Source organism: Bufo gargarizans, chromosome 2 (genome assembly GCF_014858855.1).
Source record: "Bufo gargarizans isolate SCDJY-AF-19 chromosome 2, ASM1485885v1, whole genome shotgun sequence".
Taxonomy (NCBI): Eukaryota; Metazoa; Chordata; class Amphibia; order Anura; family Bufonidae; genus Bufo; species Bufo gargarizans.
This window is the reverse complement of record NC_058081.1, coordinates 704,996,151-705,019,333: the sequence shown is the minus strand read 5'-3', so window position 1 is coordinate 705,019,333 and position 23,183 is coordinate 704,996,151. Positions and strand designations below refer to the sequence as shown.

Genomic DNA, 23,183 nt, shown 5'->3' with positions numbered 1-23,183 from the left:
GTTCACACTTCAGTTATTTCCATCAGTTATTATGAACCAAAACCAGTAGTGAAGCCTCCACAGAGATAAGGTACAATGGAAAGATCTGCACCTGTTCTGTGTTTTTGACCCGCACCTGGTTTTGGCTCTCAATAACTGATGTGTGAACTTGGCCTTGCACACACAGCAGGCTCCTGTAATCTTCAGAAGCTGTGTAGAAGCAGTTCATTTATCAGGCTCCGCTAGTTCTGACTCGCTCCCATTTCCTGTGACTCTTACTAGGAACAGATCTTGTCTGACGACACGCGGTGGACTGCCCATTAGGAAGCGAGACCCCTGGAGGCCATGACTTGACAGCTTTTATTTTATTTTTTTCAGATGGATGCAGGCAGATTTTTATTTTTTTATGAAATTGTTTAGAAATTTGCTAGTTACGCCACACGCTATTAAATGAAATTGTGTGAAAGTACAGTGACTCTAAGTCATAAATTTCCAGGAGGAATAACAGAGTGGGGCATGACACATGAGGGACCAAAATAGACATGTCTGGAGTGCTGACGGGTATAAAGGCACATGCATAATAATATTACCGCCTAGAAAGTAGACCAGGCAGAACCTTCAAAATATATTGCGGTGGCGCAGGCGGATGGATACGGGCATACTGATTGACACATTAGGCATTTATTCCACAGCTTGGTTGACTTACTTTAGGCTAGTATTGTGTAGGAAGGACCCCACTTAAATCTGGCACATAGATGGGTGTCCTTATGCACACGGAATACCCCCTTATGGTTTTATTCCGGATCACTGTGTCCTACCCCGCTAATGCCATGTGATATACACTCCTGTAAAGAAAAGCAGGATTCCGGTACTTGCCTTTTCATCAATAACGGCGGACATGAAGGTGCTGAAGTCGTCTGCAGGCTGGGAATTAAAGCAGAGAATATCAGGATCCAACACTTCATTAATTTGTTACCCAAAGCTCCTAACGGCTTGTCACGGATCAAAAAGCAGAGCGAGAACATGGACTAAATCCTCCCCCCACCTCCAGCTTCTAAAATTACACTTCCCACCTGACAAGGAACGGACATTTCTATTCAATTAACGTATCGGGTTAACGGCTACTTACAATAAATTCCTGCCGCATTCCCTAACTCTTCATTTTCTCTTCCTCCCTGACAGGATAAGAGAAGGCGGATGGTTCAGCAGGTATTAGCTGTGGCCTAACGCAGCCTCTAATCCCATCAGACACCCGCTGAGCTCCGAAGAGAAAAAAAAAAAAACCTTACGAGGAGGTGGAAATCCGCACTCACATTTCCCACTTTGATCTTGCCGTGTTCCTCCAGCAGTCGAGCTTTGATCTGGGGCCACAGAGAGTCGGGGACGTAGAGACGGGAACAGGCCGAGCACTTCTGACCGCTGTACTCGAAGGCCGAGCGGATCACGCCATTCACCGCGCTTTCGACATCAGCAGACTTGTGTACGAAATGGAAGTTTTTTCCTCCGCATTCTGCGTATGAAATACATGCCGCTTTTAATGCCTGCCTGTAGTTAAAGGGGTTGTATCATCTCATACATTGGGGGGGCATATCCTAGCGATATGCCCCCAATGTCTGATAGGTGTGGCTCCCACCTCTGGGACCGGCACCGATCTTTAGTACTGAGCCCGCAAAGTGAAGGAGGGCCGCACCACACATTCGTGGCCACCCTCCATTCATTCCTATGGGAGCGCCGAAAATAGCCGAGCACTGGCTTGGCTATTTCTGTCAGTCCCATAGAAGTGAATGGGAGCGGTGGCTGCGCTTGCACGGTGCACTTCCCATTAATTTCAGCCCCATAGGAATGAATGGAGGGCGGCTGCGGCCTTCACTCCGTTCTAAAGATAGGTGGGGGTGCTGGAAGTCGGACCCTACAACAAGATACTGATGAGCTATCCTCAGGATAGGCCATCAGTATTTAGTTCCTGGTATACCCCTATAATATGAATAATCCTCCTCACTGTTAAAGGCACAAGGATTTGATGAGATATGGGGAGCTGTAGTGTCTTCACATACAACTGCTTTAGGCTACTTTCACATTTGCGTTCAGAGCGGATCCGTCTGAGACGGATCCGCTCATATAATGCAGACGATGGATCCGTTAAGAACAGATCCGTCTGCATTATATTGTAAAAAAAATTCTAAGTGTGAAAGTAGCCGCAGACGGATCCTCCCAGACTTTACATTGAAAGTCAATGGGGGACGGATCCGTTTGAAAATTGAGCCATATTGTGTCAAATTCAAACGGATCTGTCCAGACTTACAATATAAGTTAATGGTGGCGGATCCGTTTGAATTTGACATTTGCTGAGCAGAGCGGAGCACAAACGCTGCCAGACTGATGCATTCTGAGCGGATCCGCATCCACTCAGAATGCATTGGGGCTGTACGGATCCGTTCTGGGCCGCTTGTGAGAGCTTTTAAACGGAACTCACAAGCGGAGCCCCGAACGCAAATGTGAAAGTAGCCTGAAAGGGTTTTCCGAGACCCCCAAAAATAAGCTGATGGCCAGGAATGTTATAATATATATATATATATATATATATATACACACACACATACATACACACACATATACATACACACAAAAAAATGCAAAAAGGCAGCACTCCGATATAAAGTTGAAAAAGTGGATTTCCTTTATTATATAGCAAAGGTAAATAAAGGAGATCCACTTTACATCGGAGTGCTGCCTTTTTGCATTTTTTGTTTACATTTTGAGGATTCATGTCCAGGATTTATTGAGGATTTGAACCTGGGGACCCAGAGTGCTGCTGTTTACTATATATATATATATATATATATATATAAAAATATATATATTTTTATTTATTTATTTTGGCCAAAACCCTGGCCATTTTAGCGCCACCGGCTGTCCTGGTGTGCTTTGATTCCAGTGCTGCAGCAATGACATACCTGACTACACTGCCTGACACCTGAGGCCATGGATTGGCTCCAGTGGTCGCATGGAAAGAAAGACGACTGGAGCAACAGCGCAGGTGAATATTGCTTCATTTTTTATTCCCGGTCTCCAGCTCATTTTTGGGGTCTTAGAAAACCATTTAATGATCCCTACCTATCACAAGGAGGACTGAAAAAACTGTGGATCTACGTGGGTCAAGAAAATCAAAAATAGCATAGAAACCAGGGAAAGAAAACCACCAGCTGCTCCTTGGCATAGGCCAGGGATGGGCAAACTGCGGCTCTCCAGCTGTTGTAAAACTACAAATCCCATCATGCCCTGCTGTAGGCTGATAGCTGTAGGCAGACTTGGCATACTGGGAGTTGTAGTTTTACAACAGCTGGAGAGACGCAGTTTGCCCATCCCTGGCATAGGCAATCTAAGCCTGTGAGTCTGACATTGGGGAAGGGGAGGAATGGGCTTACTTGGAATCGCCCCTCAAATTTTGGATTTTACATGGAGCTAAGCTTTAGCTGGTGTACAAGTGTAATGCATCTCTGCTGTCCTGACAGTGTATCTGCCGGGAGTTCAGGCTGTTCAGCTCACGGACGGTTGTCTAGACTGGACACAACTGTAACAAGCCCTCTGCTGTGAGAAGTAAAAGGTATTCTTTAGGTTTGCAGCCTATGGATGAAGATACCCTTTTAACATTATGGGAGTGACTTTCCATATAACATAGGGTTAGAGTCTTGAGACGTATATATTGTCACATATCATGGACGTGTGTCTGGTTAACGGTATCTCACCTCCTGCTAAGCGCGGGAATGTCCGATAACGCTCCAGGTTCTCGGAGACTTGTTTCCAGAGGCGCCTGAAGGTTCTGAGTATAAGAATAAAATGTGCAAAAAGTTTAAAATGCTTGAAATGAAGGCGAAAAAAAAAACACGTGCTTTGAAGTTTTAATCTCCTTTTAGTATTCATTATAAGGGTACTTTCACACTTGCGGCAGGACGGATCCGACAGGCTGTTCACCATGTCGGATCCGTCCTGCGGCTATTTCGCCGTGCCCGCGGACCGCCGCTCCGTCCCCATTGACTATAATGGGGACGGGGGCGGAGCTCCGGCGCAGCACGGCGGTGCACGGAGAAAGGCCGCCGGACTAAAATTACTGCATGTCAGGCTTTTTAGTCCGGCGGCTTTCTCCGTGCACCGCCGTGCTGCGCCGGAGCTCCGCCCCCGTCCCCATTATAGTCAATGGGGACGGAGCGGCGGTCCGCGGGCACGGCGAAATAGCCGCAGGACGGATCCGACATGGTGAACAGCATGTCGGATCCGTCCTGCCGCAAGTGTGAAACTAGCCTAAGATGTTGACGAATGTTGTTCAGACATCTCCTGCTTGTTCAGTGTCTGCACACAGTTTGCTCTGGTGCTTCGCATTCTCGGAAGTGTCCTCTTTCCACAGTCATCTAAGACCGGAAAAAACGAACAAACCCGGCTGCATGATAGGAGCTCAGCTGTGAGGTTAGGTCGGGGAATGTCAGTCCATAAGCTTGCTGACTGTTTCTAGTAATAATCAGCAGCACTGGATGATATCATCTGCACGCTGCAAACTTCAGTGCAATGTAAGTGAAATCGCACAGCACAGGAAATATCCGGGGGCGGCTCCAGTACTTACGGCACACTCCCGGTGAAGTTAATTCCGCTCAGGTGCTCCGAACTGGTGACTGCGTCGCCAAACACGGGGCCATCGGCAGGCACAAACTGTATAATGTTAGGGGGAAGGCCGGCTTCTAAAAGGATCTTATACACGGCGTAATTGGACAGCATGGCCGTATCGCTGGGCTTCCACAGGAGCACGTTACCCTGGCACAAGAAAAAAAATCAATTCAGGTCAAAGAAAAGTGACATCTTGTGTGTAGAGATTAGACAGCGGGCATCAGAAGAGTCTACAAAACCGGTGCCAGGTAAGTGTGTCCTTCAATGAAGTATTTCCATCTCACCATTCCCTGACTAGAATATGTCATCAGGGTAAGACAGGCGGGTCCTGTCCCCAGAAGTGAAGGAGAGAACACCATGCAAGTGCATCCATCTCTCCATTCACTGCTGGGGGACTTTTCAGAACTTCCATAGCAGTGCACTCTCCTTCACTTCGGAGGCGCCATGCTGGAGAGAGGAGCGGGTCCCAGAGGTAGTGATATCCTATAGAGAAGAACAGGATCCATCAAAGGCTGCGACCGCCTCCCTCACATTACTGTGTCAGAAACTCTACTGACAAACACAAAAGTGAAGCCGTCCTGATCCATGTTGTGCAGCGGCGCAGAATCAGACATTGCACCTGCGAATCATTTCTACTCGTATCCATTGTGCAGGTGACACGACACCTGATCTTAATTACTGGCCCCCTCCTCGCCGCTCACACGCTACCCTGTACTTATCTGGACGGGGGAAGACATTCCCATCGGAACAAGGTGACGGAGATAAAACACTAATAAAATATGTGCAAATACCAGGAGATTAACCAGCTGCAAGGATTACAGTAGTCATTAGAACTTGAGGGGGAGGGGAGGTTTCAAAGCAGAAACACAATAAGTAGTCAGTGGTCATGAAAGTTACTAAAGGGCATGTTCACACAGAATGGATTTGCTACAGATTTGCCACAGCAGATTGGCATCCGATCTGCCATAATGTTTCACAGTAGCAGCAAAGTGGATGTAATTTAAAGGGCATCTGTCAGCAGTTTTGTACCTATGACACTGGCTGACCTGTTGCATGTGCGCTTGGCAGCTGAAGGCGTCTGTGTTGGTCCCATGGTCATATGTGCCCGCATTGCTGAGAAAAATGAAAGTTTTAATATAAGCAAATGAGCCTCAAGGAGCAACGGGGGCGTTGCCGTTACACTTAGAGGCTCTGCTGTCTCTGCAACTGGCGACATTTGGTTGCACGCCATCAAATTCGCGGGAATACAGCAACCTCAGTGCCTCCCTATTGGAGACCAGGATTCATGCTGCTGCTGCTCTAGTATTGTGTGACTGAACATGTCGCCTGTAGGCTGGTACGTTTTATCATCTTCTTCAATTCCTGCCACTATACCCACCGCACGCAACGCGAACTGTTAACACCGCACATCAGATCCGCGGACTGATGGGAATGGTGGCCGGTCACACAGCTGGCACTTCAGGTAATATGTAGGAGAAGCCATCTGCTGCTTAGCCTCCGTTCACACAAGATAATTCAAATTTTGTTTTTGTCTGATATATGAACATTTGCTGTCCCATAAGTACACTGATACACTGTAACGATGCAAGCCGCACTGAAATCCAACAATGGCTAGTGGCAGGAACGGATATATAGGAGCCCCGAAATGCGTCTAGTATTTTATACATTTATTTTGTGGCATCCCCAATAGCTTCCTACTATATCTCTACCATGTCCAATTAAAACCAAGGGGTCACCATCCTCTTCAACATTGGGATATGCATTAACACTATGCCAGTCCATCACACAGACTGATGAGGAGAAGGTCTCTTTGGGCAGATCGGTTCCTTCTCCTGTTGTGGAACTAAACCACCCAGCAAGCCTACGGTTAGCCAGCACCGCTTTTAACTTCCATCTCCTAAACGCTCGCGCAAGTGATCGGGAAAGTACGTATCTCGTTCCCCAGCATACAGGAGCCGTGGAATTGAGGAGATGCCGCAGATCTAAACCTCTGTTGCAGGTTACTGATCCCAGTCTTTTTCAAAGCTGCTACTACAAGTGATCCCTGCCCGACCTCGACTATAATGAATTGTACTGACAGAACGCTGTCAGCATAATTAATTACAGCTGAAGTTGGGCAGGGACACACTGTATTATAAATTATTATTAGAATTTCGTGAGGTCCCGCACCAAGAGCAGAGGCCAGGATGGGAAACATGCTCCCACACGGAGTGCGTTTCCCGCAGAAAACTAGCTTGTCTGAAACTGGCCATAGTGACATCGGGATCCATACATATAGAACATGCTAATGAGTGTTTATAATGTCTCAGATGACTGAAGACAGAAAATCCACAGGCAGCTACTAGAGAATCTCAGCTCTGTACACAAAAAAGAGCTCAATATTTTTAATAAAGACTAGGGTTGAGCGAACCCGTGGAAGTTCGGGTTCGCCGGGTCTGGGCGAACTTCATGTCAAAGTTTGGGTTCAGGACCCGAACTTCACCCCGAACCCGGACCCCATTTAAGTCAATGGGGACCCGAACTTTACTTTATTATTTTCTGTTTTTTACTTTATTTTTTTTTTTTCTAAAATGTCTACTGAGGAGTTAAAAAATTAAAAATAAAAAAACACAACAAAAAAAACTTACCTCATCCACTTGATCGCGCAGCCGGTATCCTCTTTTCTTCAGGACCTGCAAAAGGACCTGCAGTGACGTCACCGCAGGTCCTTCTATTTTCATTTAGCAGGACCTGCGGTGACGTCACCGCAGATCCTTTTGCAGGTCTTGAACAAAAGGATACCGGCTGCGCGATTAAGTGGATGAGGTGAGTTTTATTTTTTATTTTTAACCCCTCAGTAGACATTTTATTTAGCATTCTGTTTTAAGAATGCTATTATTTTACGTTATAACCATGTTATAACGGAAAATAATAAAATCACCCGAACACCGAACTTCAGTGAAAAAGTTCGGGTCCGGGTACGAACCCGAACTTTGCAGTTTCGGTTCGCTGAACTCTAATAAAGACCAATAGAAAAAAATGATTTTTGGCTCAAAATAAGTACAGTGCAATAATAAAAAAAAAAAAAATTTGCCCCCAAAGGTCTACATAGCCTTTAAGGCCCCTTTACATGGCCCATAGCAAGCGGTAGTTGGGAATAAAGCATTCCTTAATGACAATCGCTGCTTATTTACATGCAGCGATCTCCTCCACAGTATGGGATGCTGATGCCATCACTCGTCCCCATGCTGAATCATTATTTGCCGGCAGCAGAGAGCTGTATAGACACCATGATCTGCTGCCGGCAAATGACGATTTAGGCGACCGCACCAACGATCTTATTACCCGATGAATAAGCATTGTGCTTCTTCATCAAGTGATCGGCGAAACCTTTACACAGGCTGATTATCACTAACGAGCGTCCTAGCTCTACCATTGGACTATCAATTACTATTGGTGAGCCGCTTATTTGTCTGCATTTCTATTAGGGGTTTGCATTGCATTTCTCTGGTGCTGCAGTTTGTATCCCAGGTATAGGGTCACAGCGTATACAAACCTCCGGAGCTGAACTCACCATCAAGGCCGGAGCACCAGCTAAGTTCCCGCCAATAGCGGTGAAATTAAACGGAGAGACTGCGGCAATAAACCCTATGGAGGAAAAGAGGAATTAGCAAGATCTGCACTCATTTAGTTTGAAGTATCTAGTCCATAGCCTTAATGGCCATTTACCTCCAGGCCCCTGTACACCATGGTGTTGGTGCTGATGGGCACGCTGATCGGTTGTTCGTGTTGCAGCTGCAGGGCGAACTTGGCATTGAACCGGAAAAAGTCGATGAGTTCGGGAGCAGCGTCGATTTCGGCCTGGATGACCGTCTTACCCTAAAAGACAAAATTACAGCTCATCGTGAGATTGGATTTTTCTGATCTTTGAAAATTCTAATCAACCGTAAAGGGACTTTATATAAAGTTACAATAATTTATACAAAGACTGATCGCTTACAGTTAGGTTGCGTTTACATGAACGATCTGTTGCGACGGCCCCTGTGATATGTCGGGTTGAAAAATTTCAGCTTTGCCTGTCCCGAATGACAGTGGACAACCACTGGGTTCACACCTGAGCGTTTTACAGCGCGTTCAAACGCGCTGTAAAACGCTCAACACATGAAAACCAATGCTTCCCTATGGCCCTGGTTCACACTTGAGCGTTTTTTTGGAAAAACGCCCTACGCTCACAAAAGTTCTTGAGCTGCTTTGGGGCGTTTTGTCGCGCGTTCCCGTACATAGACTTTCGGGAACGCGCGACAATGGGCGTTCGCTTGTCTCTGTATGCGCGATTGTAAACGCCAGTACAATCGCGCATACAGAGCGCTCCTTTCAGAACGCTCAGGTGTGAACCCAGGGTTAGAGAGGTTTGCCAAGTTTTTAAGTTATCCCTTATGTACAGGATGGGGGATTAGCTAACTGATCAGTGGGGGTCCGACCTCTGGGACCCATACCAATCCTGCAAACGGGGGTCCCGTTCCGCATGAGCAGTCTTCTGTCCTGAAAACATGACCGTTAGGTGGGCCCTGAGGACTGGAGTTAGGGAACACTGCTCTATAGGACTACCAGAGGTACCCGAGTACAGCACTCAGCTATCCCGGTGGTCGCATACAGAGAAAATACGGAGAAGCCTGCTGCTCCATCAGGACGGGGAATGGGACCCCTGTTCTCAGGATCTAGGAGAGCCCAGCGGTCCAGTGGAAAGAGGATAACTTGAAAACTTGGCACAACCGCTTTACATTCCAAACTATACTGTGTCCTTAAGGGGGTTAAAGGGGTATTCAGTTGTTAAAAGTTATCCTCTATCCACAAGATAGCCATCCCCTATTAGATCAGTAGAGATCCTACCACTGGGACTACCACCGATTACGAGAACAGGTACCCATCACAGCAGCGGGTCGAGCCTGCACTGCTGCTCCATTCATCTCTACGGAGACAGCCGAGTACAGCTGTCCTCCATTTCTGGAACGATCCTAGAGATGTACGGAGCGACTGGTCACATGCCCAACATGCCGCCCCGTTGCCTTCGGCGGCAGGGGCAGCGTTCATCGTGTAATATGATCGTTTGTGCGGTCACCTAAATTGTCGCTTGCCGGCAGTGGATCGTGCTGTGTAATGACACTCTTCTGCTGGCAAATAATGATTCTGTATGGGGACGAGCGTTGGCATTAGTGATCACTTCTCCCCATACTGTGGAGGGGATCGCTGAATGCAATAGCATCGGTCTCCTCCACTGAAGAGCAGGCGATTGCCAGGAAGGAACGCTTCCTTCCTGACAATCGCCTGCTAAATTGTCCGGTGTAAAGGGACCTTTAGAATGGGTTCCTTATTTTGGTTCAATCATTTTGATATGTAACATGTAAAGTCTCTAAGTGTTTGCATTGAGAGGTGTTTTTTATTTTCAATATTTTTTTTTTTATATGCCCCCCCCCCCCCAGCGGTCATAAAAGGCTTCCTCTCTTTAAATTTTTTTTATTTTGCAGTTTTCCATTGTAGCTTGACATCCAGGGCAATTATGGAACCCAGTAACACACGGAAACAGCCCCCAGTAGGGAGCTTAGTCTCCGGCAGAGCTTTGGCGTGCTCAGGCCGGCCCGTCATCACATACCGGCTGGCTCCAGTAGAGGGGCATTGCTATGTAAGCTGCAGTAGAGAAGACAGAAGCCACTTCTGTCTTCTCATCGGGGTCAGAGACCGGACCTGATCCTACTGGAGCTTTAAACCTGCAGTGCACATTTACAGTGGCATGGGTTTAACCCCTTCCTGACACAACCATTTTTCATTTTTGCTTTTTTACTCTCTGCCTTGCAGGAGCCACAGCTTTTTTAATTTTATGTTTTTATGTTCAAATAGCCGTACAAGGGCTTTTTTATTGTATTTATTTTTTGCAAGACCAGTAGAGCTTTTTAGTGTCACCATTTAATATTCCATACAACGCAGCGGAAAGCTGGGAAAATATTCTAAAGCTGGAGCAGGTCTTTCCATTACACTGCATCTTTGTGTAGACTTCACTACTGGTTTGGCTCACAATAGGGGTTCACGCACACCGCTGTGTGCCGGCCTTGCCCGAGTTGCGAACCGCAAATTGCAGTCCGCAATGCACGCCGCGCACGGACTGTGTGGCCGCCATATGGTCCGCACTCCGCAGTGCCTCCCCAGGGCTTCCGATCCATGCTTCAGTTCCACACTGTATCTCCCAGATTGCGGACCCATTCAAGTGAATGTCAATACGGGCACAGCCTGGCACCAGCCGCGTGCATGATCCCTAACTGATGGAAATAACTGACCAAATAACTGAAGTGTGAACTGGGCCTAAGCTGTTCATCATGTGGGATAAATATATTTTAACAGGTCAGGCATTTTTGGACGAGGCAATACCAATTAACTTTTTTTATTGTTTATTTCTAAAATGGGGAAAGGGGGTGATTTGATTTTTTCAATTCTTTGGGAAGAATGGGGGGGGGGGGGAATTATCATTTTAAAACCTTTTTTTTACATTTTATTTTTCTACTACCAGACACAGACATGAAATTCACTCGTGTGTGTTGTCTGGATATCTTTACCTGTCCGACCATGGTCTTCGCCAGAACCTCCGCTCTTCTGGGACCACTATTAGATCTGCAGCCTTAAAAAAGATCTGTGCTCGATCTTCCACCGGTTTCAGGTCCCATTCCTTGCGTGCAGACAAGGCAGCATTGATGGCTCTATTGAGAAGATCCTGCCACACACAGAACACAGGATGAGACGCAGATATTGTGGGTCATGTACAGCATCTTCCATAATACGAGCTCAGCTCACCTTGTCCGCGTAGCAGTATTTGGCGACTTTGTGTGAATGGTTGAAAGGCTAAAATGAAAAACAATTATTCGGTGAGACACACCAATGTGCGGCTCAGTTACGATGTAGCAAATCTGGAATACAGTGTAGCTGCTGAATATCTGGGATGTGTACTCGTTCATGATGTTTTCTGCTCTAAAGCTAATTCCATTTGGAAGTTATCCCCCATCGACATGATGGGCGATAGCAGATAACAGATTGGCGAGGGTCTGACGGCTGGAGGCCCCATGCCCCTGGATAAATGTAGTCACAGATCAAGCATACGCACTGCTCCTCCATTAGTTCTCCGTGGAAATGCCAGAGATAGCTGAGATGAATGGAGTGGCAGTGTGTGACCAGCTGCTCAATCCATTGCAGGTCACAGGGCCCCTGTTCTCGTGATCGGCGGTCAGACAGCCGCTGATCTAATCATATTTTTCCTCTATCCTGTGGGTAACTTTTTATAACTTATATACCCCTTTAAAGAGTAACTAAACTTTTGAATACATTTTTGTTAAAATGTCCCTAGTGTCATAATAACACATTTTGTAATATACTTATCCCTGTGCACTTAAATTTGACTTTTCAGTACACTGCTGACTGCTTCTCAGCGGGAAAAGGTGCGGCTTTAGAGGTGGAAAAGTCTATTAAAGGGTTATTTCCATCATAGACAATGGGGGCATATCGCCCACCGCTGGGAGCTGCACCTATATCGAGAACGGAGCGGGAGCGCTGTGGCTGGAGGACCCCAGATTTCCCGGGGTCCGTCCACCACCAAGCGCTAATCCCCACCTCTCCCATAGAAGTTAATAGGAGCATACCTGCGCATTCTATGGGGCCGCCGAAAGGCTCGGCTATTTTCGGCGGCCCCATAGAAATTAATGGAGGGCGGCTGCGCATGCGCAGTGCACCCTCATTCACTTTCGGGGCTCTGTTCTCGATATAGGTGCGGGTCCCAGCGGTGGGACCTGCACCTATCAGACAAATGTGGCATATCCTAGCATTGTCTGAGACTGGAAAAACCCCTTTAAAAATACAAAAGCCAATAATAAAGTATATTACAAAATGTGTTATTATGACATTAGGGACATTTTAACAAAAATTTACTCAAAAGTTTACTTACTCTTTAAGCTGAATTCCTGTTATCAGAAAACAGCATACTGTGGGAAATCAGACGACGGCTGATTGGGGCAGAGCAGTTCGGTCACATGACTGACAACAGGGTCAAGCCAAAAAATTCAATTTTTGAGGGCAACTAGCAGAATTTTAAAAGCAGCTCTGGATGTGAATGGAGAAAACTGGTGCACCGACTACAGCTCTGAGCCAGTCATGCACATCTCTCTTTATAGAGAAAATGGACAAAAGCGCGTTCTCCGCTCCCAAAGTGAAATTTGACCAGACTACCCCAACCACTGCATATTTTTGCCCCATATACCTGTTTTTCATGTCAGCACTTTCCGTTCCCCGTTATCATCTCTGCATCCTGGCAGGACGTTTACATACAAACCAGGGCAAAGTCCATAAACATTACAGAACAAACAGGAAGTTCTGCATGTAAACATCCTGCCAGGATGCAGTGATGCTGAGAACAGGGGAAGGAAACTGCTGAGAGGAAACACAGGTATGTGCAGTGCTTGGAACATTCTAGGCAAAATTAATTTCATTATAAAACTGGACAATCCATTTAATCTTGGTACAAGTCCCCTGTTATACAATTCATAGACACAATAGACTTCAATTGAATATTAGTTTGTAAGTCCCAAACAGGGCTGTGAATCAGTTTTAGATTGAATCTCAGTAAAACAAGTTCCCTGGGTTCAAAGATTTCATTTTGTTTACAAGTTTTACTCCACAAGTACATTTTCTTTGAAAGGAAGAATAAAATCTTGGGAAATCTTAACTCTTAGGAGATCGTACCGAGAGCTGATATCGGACATCCTTGGTCCACACCTCTTCTCCCCCCACCACACACGGGATTTCTTCTGTTTTACCCTTAAGATCTTGGAGGGCCTAAGAGGACAACGGTAAAATGAGTAGCACAATATAAAAAAATAAAAAATAAAATGCATATATCAGCTCGACTTTTTCACGGGTGAAAGATTCTGAGACCAAAGGTTTAACAGAGCGAGATGCTTCATCAGCAACCATATAGTGAATTATTGACCGAATCTGAGAGTCATCCAACTGACCTGAACTAGTGACCTGGCCGTCGCCCTAAAACTTCTCATGGACAAATATATGAAAATGTGCATTTTGGCTGAATATGACTTTGGCCTCTCAATAGATTTGCATTAAAGGTAAACTAAATAAGCTGTCTATTCACTGACAGAAAGCAGGTATTTTAGCAGTAATGAATTGGAATAAACAGCATGTTAGAAACTTGTTAACTCTTAGGGCCGCTTCACACGAGCGGATGCCGTGCGTGGCATCCGCTCCGTGAAAGAGTGCCAAGACCCGCTGCAGACTGCAGAGGCACGGAGCGGTAACATGACTGTTAATGCTCCGTGCCTCTCTGTGATCTCTTTACTACGAAATCACAGTGACAACTGTGATTTCGTAGTAAAGAGATCACAGAGAGGCACGGAGCATTAACAGTCATGTTACCGCTCCGTGCCTCTGCAGTCTGCAGCGGGTCTTGGCACTCTTTCACGGAGCGGATGCCACGCACGGCATCCGCTCGTGTGAAGCGGCCCTAATTATTCAATAATTTATACTGTTTAGAGCACCCAACTTCCAAAGTATACAAAGAGCGTCTCTCTCGTGTATTACACAGTCCATTGATTTCAGTAGAAACTGTGCGGCGCTCTATCTTCCCTGCTGTAGGGGATCTGAATACTTGGTGGGGCACGGTAGCAGGACACGCAGATTACGGAGTGGGGAGTGCAAAGCGAGAAACCCTTCTGAAGTCATTGATAGCAGATACGTACTTTCTGCAGAGCCGCTCTCTCGGGGCTGCCATGTTTAAACTCGAGGATTGGTTCATTCTTCACTTCGGCTGCCGCACAGTGATGCCAACGCAGCCTGAAAAGAAAACGGGATAAAGGTTAAGGCCTGTTTCACGCTTGCGTTGTGGCTTTCTGGTTTTGAGATCCGGCAGAGTTCACAAATAAACCGGATACGGCACCATTGTGTCCCGGTCCGTTTTTCAGACCGGGACACAAAACCGCACCTTGCAGCGGTTTTGTGTCCGGTCAAAAAATGCAACAGAACGGAACGGATTGCATCCTGATCAGTTTTGTTCCTACTGGCAATGAATGTGGACAAAACTGATTTGTTTTGGCCCAGTTTTGAGAACCTCTGCCATATCTCAAAACCCACAACGCAAGTGTGAAACAGGCCTATGAGATACAGGTGTGGCTTCATATGTTCTGGACTGCTGCAGTACACTATAATAGCTAGCTTATATGGCCATGGAGTACAGAATTTTCAGCTCCAATTACAAGCACTGAAAATCAGCGCAATTCTGTCCAAGCAATTAAAGGCTATGTACACTTTCGGAGGCAATTTTTTTTTTATGATTCAATTTTACAAATTTTGGGCTAAAAATATTTTTTTCAGTTGGGTCTTAATTAAAAATATTGAGCCGTTCTGACACAAAGGGTTAACTGTTTTTCTAGCTATGAGAATCTACATTTTAATTTCACTTTGTGCTGGTCATCTAATAAACATTATCTCTAATTTACTAAGAGGTCATAAACATTTATTTAAGCCACATTCCTATACGATAAGGACTGCGCTATAATGAGTGTTTATAATGTCAGAGAGCAGAGATAAGGAGCCGGTCAGCTCCTGGTCTGACGGAGCAGAGAGAAAATACAGATTTCAGCCCTGTGCAGATAAAAAGGGTTCCATATTTGTAATAAATACCAATTTAAAAAAGATTTTTAGCTCAAAATGAGTATAATGCAATAATAAAAAAAATTGCCCCCAAAGGTGTACATAGCCTTTAAGCCTGTGTAAATTAATAAGCAGCATTCTAAGGATTTCTGAATGCTGGTTCCTGTTGGATTTCTGTGGATGATCAACTAATTACAGAAATGTTTGCCTTGTTACAATAGATCTATACAGTGGATCTACATTATTACACTGGACCTATACACTGGATCTGTACACTGGCTCTACTTTATTACAATGTATCAATACACTGGATCTACATTATTACAATAGATGTACTTTGATACAACGTATCTGTCTGGTTATGGGACACTGGTGTCTTGCTGAGTTTCCACGGTCAGGTTTTCTGATGCAGTTTTTGAAGCCAAAACCAGGAGCGGATGAGAAAAGGAGGGTAGGTAAGGAATCTTTCACACGTCTATGATAAGTCATGATGAAGAAGTCTGTGTTGGTTGTGGGGTTTCGCTCTGGTAGACAGGATTAGCGGACGCAGTACAGAGGCAACAACAAGTTCTTTGGATCAAACAGTTCAGTGTTTTATTCACACTTTAGGCAATTGAAAACGGATCCGTCCCCCATTGACTTTGAGTTAAGTCAAGACGGATCCGTTTTCAATTGCACCGTTTGGCTCCGCATAGTCAGACGGTCACCAAAACGCTGCAAGCTGCGTTTTAGTGACCGTCTAAAAAACGCAACGGAGACCAAACGCAGCCAAATTGATGCATTCTGAATGGATCCTTATCCATTCAGAATGCATTGGGGCTGAACTGATCCGTTTTGGGCTGCTTGTGAAAACCCTGAAACGGATCTCACAAGCGGACCCAGAAACGCCAGTGTGAAAGTAGCCTAACTATGAATGTGAACCCTTTGGAATGATATGGATTTCTGCACAAATTGGTCATAAAATGTGATCTGATCTTCATCTAAGTCACAGCAATAGACAATCACAGTCTGCTTAACCTAATAACACACAAAGAATTAAATGTTACCATGTTTTTATTGAACACACCATGTAAACATTCACAGTGCGGGTGGAAAAAGTATGTGAACCCTTGGATTTAATAACTGGTTGAACCTCCTTTGGCAGCAATAACTTCAACCAAACGTTTCCTGTAGTTGCAGATCAGACGTGCACAACGGTCAGGAGTAATTCTTGACCATTCCTCTTTACAGAACTGTTTCAGTTCAGCAATATTCTTGGGATGTCTGGTGTGAATCGCTTTCTTGAGGTCATGCCACAGCATCTCAGTCGGGTTGAGGTCAGGACTCTGACTGGGCCACTCCAGAAGGTGGATTTTCTTCTGTTGAAGCCATTCTGTTGTTGATTTACTTCTATGCTTTGGGTCGTTGTCCTGTTGCAACACCCATCTTCTGCTGAACTTCAGCTGGTGGACAGATGGCCTTAAGTTCTCCTGCAAAATGTCCTGATAAACTTGGGAATTCACTTTTCCTTCGATGATAGCAATCCGTCCAGGCCCTGACGCAGCAAAGCAGCCCCAAACCATGATGCCCCCACCACCATACTTCACAGTTAGGATGAGGTTTTGAGGTTGGTGTGCTGTGCCTCTTTTTCTCCACACATAGTGTTGTGTGTTTCTTCCAAACAACTCAACTTTGGTTTCATCTGTCCACAGAATATTTTGCCAGTACTGCTGTGGAGCATCCAGGTGCTCTTCTGCAAACTGTAAATGTGCAGCAATGTTTTTTTGGACAGCAGTGGCTTCCTCTGTGGTATCCTCCCATGAAATCCATTCTTGTTTAGTGTTTTACGTATCGTAGATTCGCTAATAAGGATGTTAGCATATGCCAGAGACTTTTGTAAGTCTTTAGCTGACACTCTAGGATTCTTCTTCACCTCATTGAGCAGTCTGCGCTGTGCTCTTGCAGTCATCTTTACAGGACGGCCACTCCTAGGGAGAGTAGCAGCAGTGCTGAACTTTCTCCATTTATAGACAATTTGTCTTACCGTGGACTGATGAACAGCAAGGCTTTTGGAGATACTTTTATAACCCTTTCCAGCTTTATGCAAGTCAACAATTCTTAATCGTAGGTCTTCTGAGAGCTCTTTTGTGCGAGGCATCATTCACATCAGGCAATGCTTCATGTATAAAGCAAACCCAGAACTGGTGTGTGTTTTTTATAGAGCAGGGCAGCAGTAACCAACACCTCCAATCTCATCTCATTGATTGGACTCCAGTTGGCTGACACCTCACTCCAATTAGCTCTTGGAGATGTCATTAGTCTAGGGCAGGGGTGCACAACCTGCGGCCCGGGGGCCACATGCGGCCCTCGATATCATTCTTTGCGGCCCCCGACCATCTGGTAACAGATTTGTATGCCTATGTCTAGTGTCTGCTCACATGTATCTTTCATGTATTTCCCCATTAGATGGGAGTACTAGAAGTGTAACCAGACATTAATGATATATACTGTATGTTTAATATGCCATAAATACAGTATTTCAGTTGGTAATACCTCCTTTAAGTTATATTTTCGGCCCTTGGAATTGGTTCAGGCTGACAATGTGGCCCCCAACCAGAAAAGGTTGGGCACCCCTGGTCTAGGGGTTCACATACTTTTTCCACCTGCACTGTGAATGTTTACATGGTGTGTTCAATAAAAACATGGTAACATTTAATTCTTTGTGTGTTATTAGTTTAAGCAGACTGTGATTGTCTATTGTTGTGACTTAGATGAAAATCAGATCACATTTTATGACCAATTTGTGCAGAAATCCATATCATTCCAAAGGGTTCACATACTTTTTCTTGCAACTGTATATCATGTATTAAATATGGAATCCAAGGATAAGCTGCTGATGACTTCTCTTACAAAACGCCCAGTGTGCCAGCTGTGGGTGCAGTCACGGGTGCTTTCCGTCAGCAGGTCTGACGAGGGTGTTGTGGGGTGTGGCAGGAACAGTTTATGTTGTCTGCAGCGTGTAAGTAATTATAGGACAGTCAGATACTAGTGGGGTCTCATCTGTTATAAGCAGGTGTCCGTACACATCACTTCACTGTCAGGTCCTTTATCTTTAATATGGCGTCCCCTAGGGGCCAATACTGTGCCTCACTTCGCTTTCAAAGTTCATAGGCAAAACAGGAGAAAAAGAAACTATGGCAGGTTCCATTGATGTCTTTGCATTCGCTGCATTTGGCACATCGTAACTGTGCATCTAAACAAGTGAATGGAACTAGTTCTGTGATACTGATTTACAATTGTATTTATTTTTGGACAAATGTTTGTGTGAACTGAGCCCAGAGTGTATACTCTTAGAGATGAAATGACCTTGCAGCTGTACTGTATCCCCTGTATCCATGTGACGGGTCGAGGTCACTTCCCACTCATCACAATTTGTAAAAGTTCCCGGACGACTAGAGGATGCATCTATTCAGAGTTAAAGCCGACTTGTCAGGGGCCTTCAGACTTATACGGTCACCGTTTTGTTCTCTACACATGTCCAGCTCATGCGCAGTGCGGTGAGGTGAACCAAACGCTGGCAGAGCTGGTTTATAATGACGTAATCCAGCCTGTGGGACGTCAGACAAGCCATTAGTGCATGCTTAGGGACCTGGTCCGCGTGACTCTTCAAGTTGCATGCATTACATAACGCAGCAATATATAGTATAGGGACATGTCCAGAGAACGGAAGGGGGACAGCATAAGGCCGAATGCACACGGCCGCGTTTCACAGTCGTGAGCGGTCTGTGGAACCACGGGCTGGATTCCTGCTGAGAGCAGGAGCGCACGGCGTCATTGGTTGCTATGACGCCATGCGCTTCCTGCTGCCGCAATACAGTGGTCACTGCTATGATCTATACCAGTGTATTACTGTACTGCGGCGGCAGCAGGAAGCGCACGGCGTCATAGCAACCAATGACGCCGTGCGCTCCTGCTCTCAGCAGGAATCCAGCCCTTGGTTCCACGGACCGCTCACGGCCGTGTGCATTCGGCCTAAGTCTGTGGTGGTATTTCGGGGGCGTAACTTGCCCTGACAGGTTCCCTTAAATGTAAACTCAGTGTCGCCATTTTCAGATCGTGCAGGGACACCCCCCCCACTGGTAACCTCCCCTTTATACCCTTACTGCAGACTGCTAGTAATTATTCATAACTTCTAGTAGAAATAATAGAGGAACGGCACAACATAGAGCCATAAGAATAGAGGCTCCAGAATTGTTACTACATGGGGAATGCATGAAGCTATTAGAACAGACATGTCAGGAGCGGGGAGTCTTTAATAAACGAGTCTTGCTGGAAATCAGAGCTGATGGTTCATTCAGAAAATCCTCATGTGATTGACATATTGACTTAAAAAATAGACTGTCTCCTCTCCTGACACAGCTGTTCAAGGCTCAGTTCACACCTCTATCAGAGGTTCCGCTCATGGCCTCCATCACATCGTCAGAACCAGCGGACAATAAAGTCCTACATGCAGGACCCTTTTTTCCTGGTAAAAGTGGACCCCGCTCGGCTATGTGCTCCAGCACCTCCATTATTCTCTGTGTTCCTTGTCGAATAATATTAAGCGATAGCGCCTTCTTTGCAAATAATCCAATCCCCCACAAAATAACAAGTCTGGAGTATCTTTTCTTACAGTTCTGTGTTGTGCCATTCCTCTGTTACTCCTACTACAAACTTGCCAACTGGGTATTACCTTTCAGCTTGGGGTGTGTCCCTAAACACAGTACGGATTAGACATTGTGAGACAGCGCAGGGACACACCCTCGCCTGGTAACGCCCAGTTGGCAAAGTATTTATACATTTGTAGTAGGAATAACAGAGGATCAGCACAACATAGCGTTATAAGAAAAGATGACTCAGAATTGTTGTATTATGAGGAATACAAATATTGCAGACATGTCGGGGGGGGGGGGGGGGGATCTGCTAACTCTACCAAGCTGGTACCCTCCATATACTCTCCCCCATTGACATAAACATGCAGCCTGGGGTGAGTAGCATGCACGTTTATGGGGCAGTCGGGACAGACAGTCCATAGCAGACAGCCATAGGGTGGGCATCATTCTCCTGGTGACCCCCAGCACCCCCCTTACACAGTCACTGGGCAGATTGACATACTCTGGTACGTCTTCTAAGTCCAGCAATGATTTAGGGGGTGAATACCAGGGGTCGAGTGGAGGGGGAACGCATGGGAACGGCGTTCCTGCACTTTTTTCATGGCAGGAACGCCGTTCCCTTTCAGCCTCAAGTCAGGAGAACACGGCTGAATCAGATTCACAGGGGGAGACGGAGCGCACTGTGCAGGGCAGGCTAAGGGAGGAGGGGCGGCTTCAGTTGAGAGGAAGCTGTCTGTGCGGTGCCGCTGCCTGCGACTCCTCTCATGGCGCCCCGCCCCCTAATGACATAATCTCCTTCACTACGAGATCATTTAGAATGTCTTTTAGAAAAGTTTGTCCTGGGATTCGAACTCACGACCTCTACACATCAGAGGAAGGCATTTAACCTCACAGCCATGAAAGCTGTTTAGGTAGTTGCTTAAAAAAAAAAAAAAATAAGACTTCTACTTATACCTAGTGTACTGATACCTAGTGTACAACCATACACATGACAGCTGCCCACTGTGTATGGATGTAGCAGAGCTGGGTGTGTTGGGGCAGCTGTCATGTGTATGGTTGTACACTAGGTATCAGTACACTAGGTATCAGTACACTAGGTATAAGTAGAAGTCTTATTTTTTTTTTTTTTTAAGCAGCTACCTAGACAGCTTTTATGGCTGTGAGGGTAAATGCCTTGCCTCTGATGTGTAGAGGTCATGAGTTCGAATCCCAAGGCAAACTTTTCTAAAAGTGTTTTTTTTTTTTTTATAAGACTTCTACTGATACCTAGTTTACTGATACCTAGTGTACAACCATACACATGACAGCTGCCCACTGTGTAAGGATGTAGCAGAGCTGGGTGTGTTGGGGCAGCTGTCACGTGTATGGTTGTACACTAGGTATCAGTACACTAGGTATAAGTGGAAGTCTTAGTTTTTTTTTTTTTTAAGCAACTACCTCAACAGCTTTTATGGCTGTGAGGGTAAATGCCTTGCCTGTAATGTGTAGAGGTCATGAGTTCGAATCCCAGGACAAACTTTTCTAAAAGTGTTTTTTTTTTTTTCTGATACTTCTACTGATACCTAGTGTACTGATACCTAGTGTACAACCATACACATGACAGCTGCCCCAACACACCCAGCTCTGCTACATCCATACACAGTGGGCAAAGTTACCTACAGTAGAAGTCTTATATATTTTTTTTTTAAAGTAACAAGCTAGACAGCTTTCATAGCTGTGAGGGCATATGCCTTGCTTCTGCTGTGTAGAGGTCATGAGATCGAATCCCAGGACAAACTTTTCTAAAAGTGTTATTTTTTTTATTTATTTTTTTAGTCCGCAGCGGCACAAATTACAGCATGCTAGATTTTCTGTGCTTTTTTATTTTTTGGAGGGGGGGGGGGGGGTTGCAGTGGATCTTGGGTGAGTTCCCACACTTTTTTTCCCAGGACTTGACCCCTGGTGAATACTTATGCACTCCATTATTTTGTAGTGGGATGTCACAATAGGCTGGATCAGACTGGTAGGACTGGCACAGTGGGCTGACGTTGGAAGCATTGGCACAATACAGGGGGTGGCACTGGCACTGCAGAAGGGGCTCATACACAGTGTCCCTATAGGGGGTGGGGCACGTGTCAGCCCTGGCACTGCACAGAATGAGGGGGTACTTACCCTGCCCAGGACGGTCTCAGGACCCTTCCAAGCTGCAGCATGTTCCTCTCTATATGTGACTGTGCTCAGGAAAGAGGAGGAGGAGGGACCCCGCATGTAACGCTGCTTCCCATTGGCTGAGCAGGGAGAGGAGATGTCGGCGGAGGGGCAGGAGCGCCTTGTTTATCTGTCACTGTCACCCTCCGGAGCGATGGCTGACAGCGGTCACCCGCACACCCGGACAGGGAGCAGCCTCACTGTACACAGCGCATGCGCTCGGTATACTAATACCATGTAACAGATAAGTCAGCCTCAACCAATCAGGAGCCGCCTTACATGGCTTAGGAGAAATTGTATGGACTGAACCATTCTGGAGTTCTATAGGGGGAGGTATCATGACTTCTCGGGCATGTTTATCGGTATCTGTCTCTAAAGAAGAGCTGACGTTACCCGCTTATTACATTATTATGTTTTTGCGGTGACGTCTGTTACCAGAAAGAGTAAGGGAATGGGTACGCGGGCAGCCAATCACAGAACACACTACAAAGCGCCAACCAATAGAAAGTCGCAAAAGGGAAGACGCCCCCCTGTTGTCCTCCTCAGGATCAGGGAGACGTGACGTAAGCAGTGACGACATGGCGCGCCCCTTATGTTTTATTAGTGTGATCACTATAGAGATAATAGAGAAGGAGAGACCCCGGCACCTTCTGGGTCATAGTGCCTGCCTTGTGGTCATTTCCAGGGGGTGATATTATGTCAGGTGTTTGATGAACACTGATAGCTTAGGGGCCCCCGATTACAGGGGCGTACACAGATCACATAGGGCCCCACAGCAAAACGTGGGATCCAGTTTCCCAACACGCGTGTGATAATAACGCAAAGGCAGCACAAAGTACAACGCGCCAGGCCTCTTGAAAAATTATATATATATTTTTTTATTAGGCGGAAGAAATTTTAATAAAAAGATAATTATAATGTAAAAAAGTCTGCAATCGGATGTACCTCAGCGAGATGGGCAGAGAAATAAGGGGGGGAACAAACAGCAGGTGGCACTATATGGGTACATTTTATTGAATAACTCAGTGGCTATACTACATTTTTAATTACACAATT

General features: G+C 45.8%; 1 protein-coding gene across 1 annotated transcript in view; it reads right to left on the bottom strand.

The window, feature by feature from the left end:
- ALDH4A1 (aldehyde dehydrogenase 4 family member A1) overlaps positions 1 to 22,394 on the bottom strand; it is a 30,929-nt gene extending 8,535 nt beyond the window's left edge. The window contains 12 exon segments of the mRNA XM_044282514.1: positions 856 to 903; positions 1,293 to 1,489; positions 3,726 to 3,799; positions 4,595 to 4,782; positions 8,189 to 8,262; positions 8,337 to 8,493; positions 11,220 to 11,269; positions 11,272 to 11,374; positions 11,455 to 11,502; positions 13,390 to 13,482; positions 14,400 to 14,493; positions 22,092 to 22,394. Of these exon segments, the coding sequence (XP_044138449.1) occupies positions 856 to 903; positions 1,293 to 1,489; positions 3,726 to 3,799; positions 4,595 to 4,782; positions 8,189 to 8,262; positions 8,337 to 8,493; positions 11,220 to 11,269; positions 11,272 to 11,374; positions 11,455 to 11,502; positions 13,390 to 13,482; positions 14,400 to 14,493; positions 22,092 to 22,132 (1,167 nt within the window). The 5' untranslated portion in view covers positions 22,133 to 22,394.
- Positions 22,395 to 23,183: the final 789 nt, after the last annotated feature.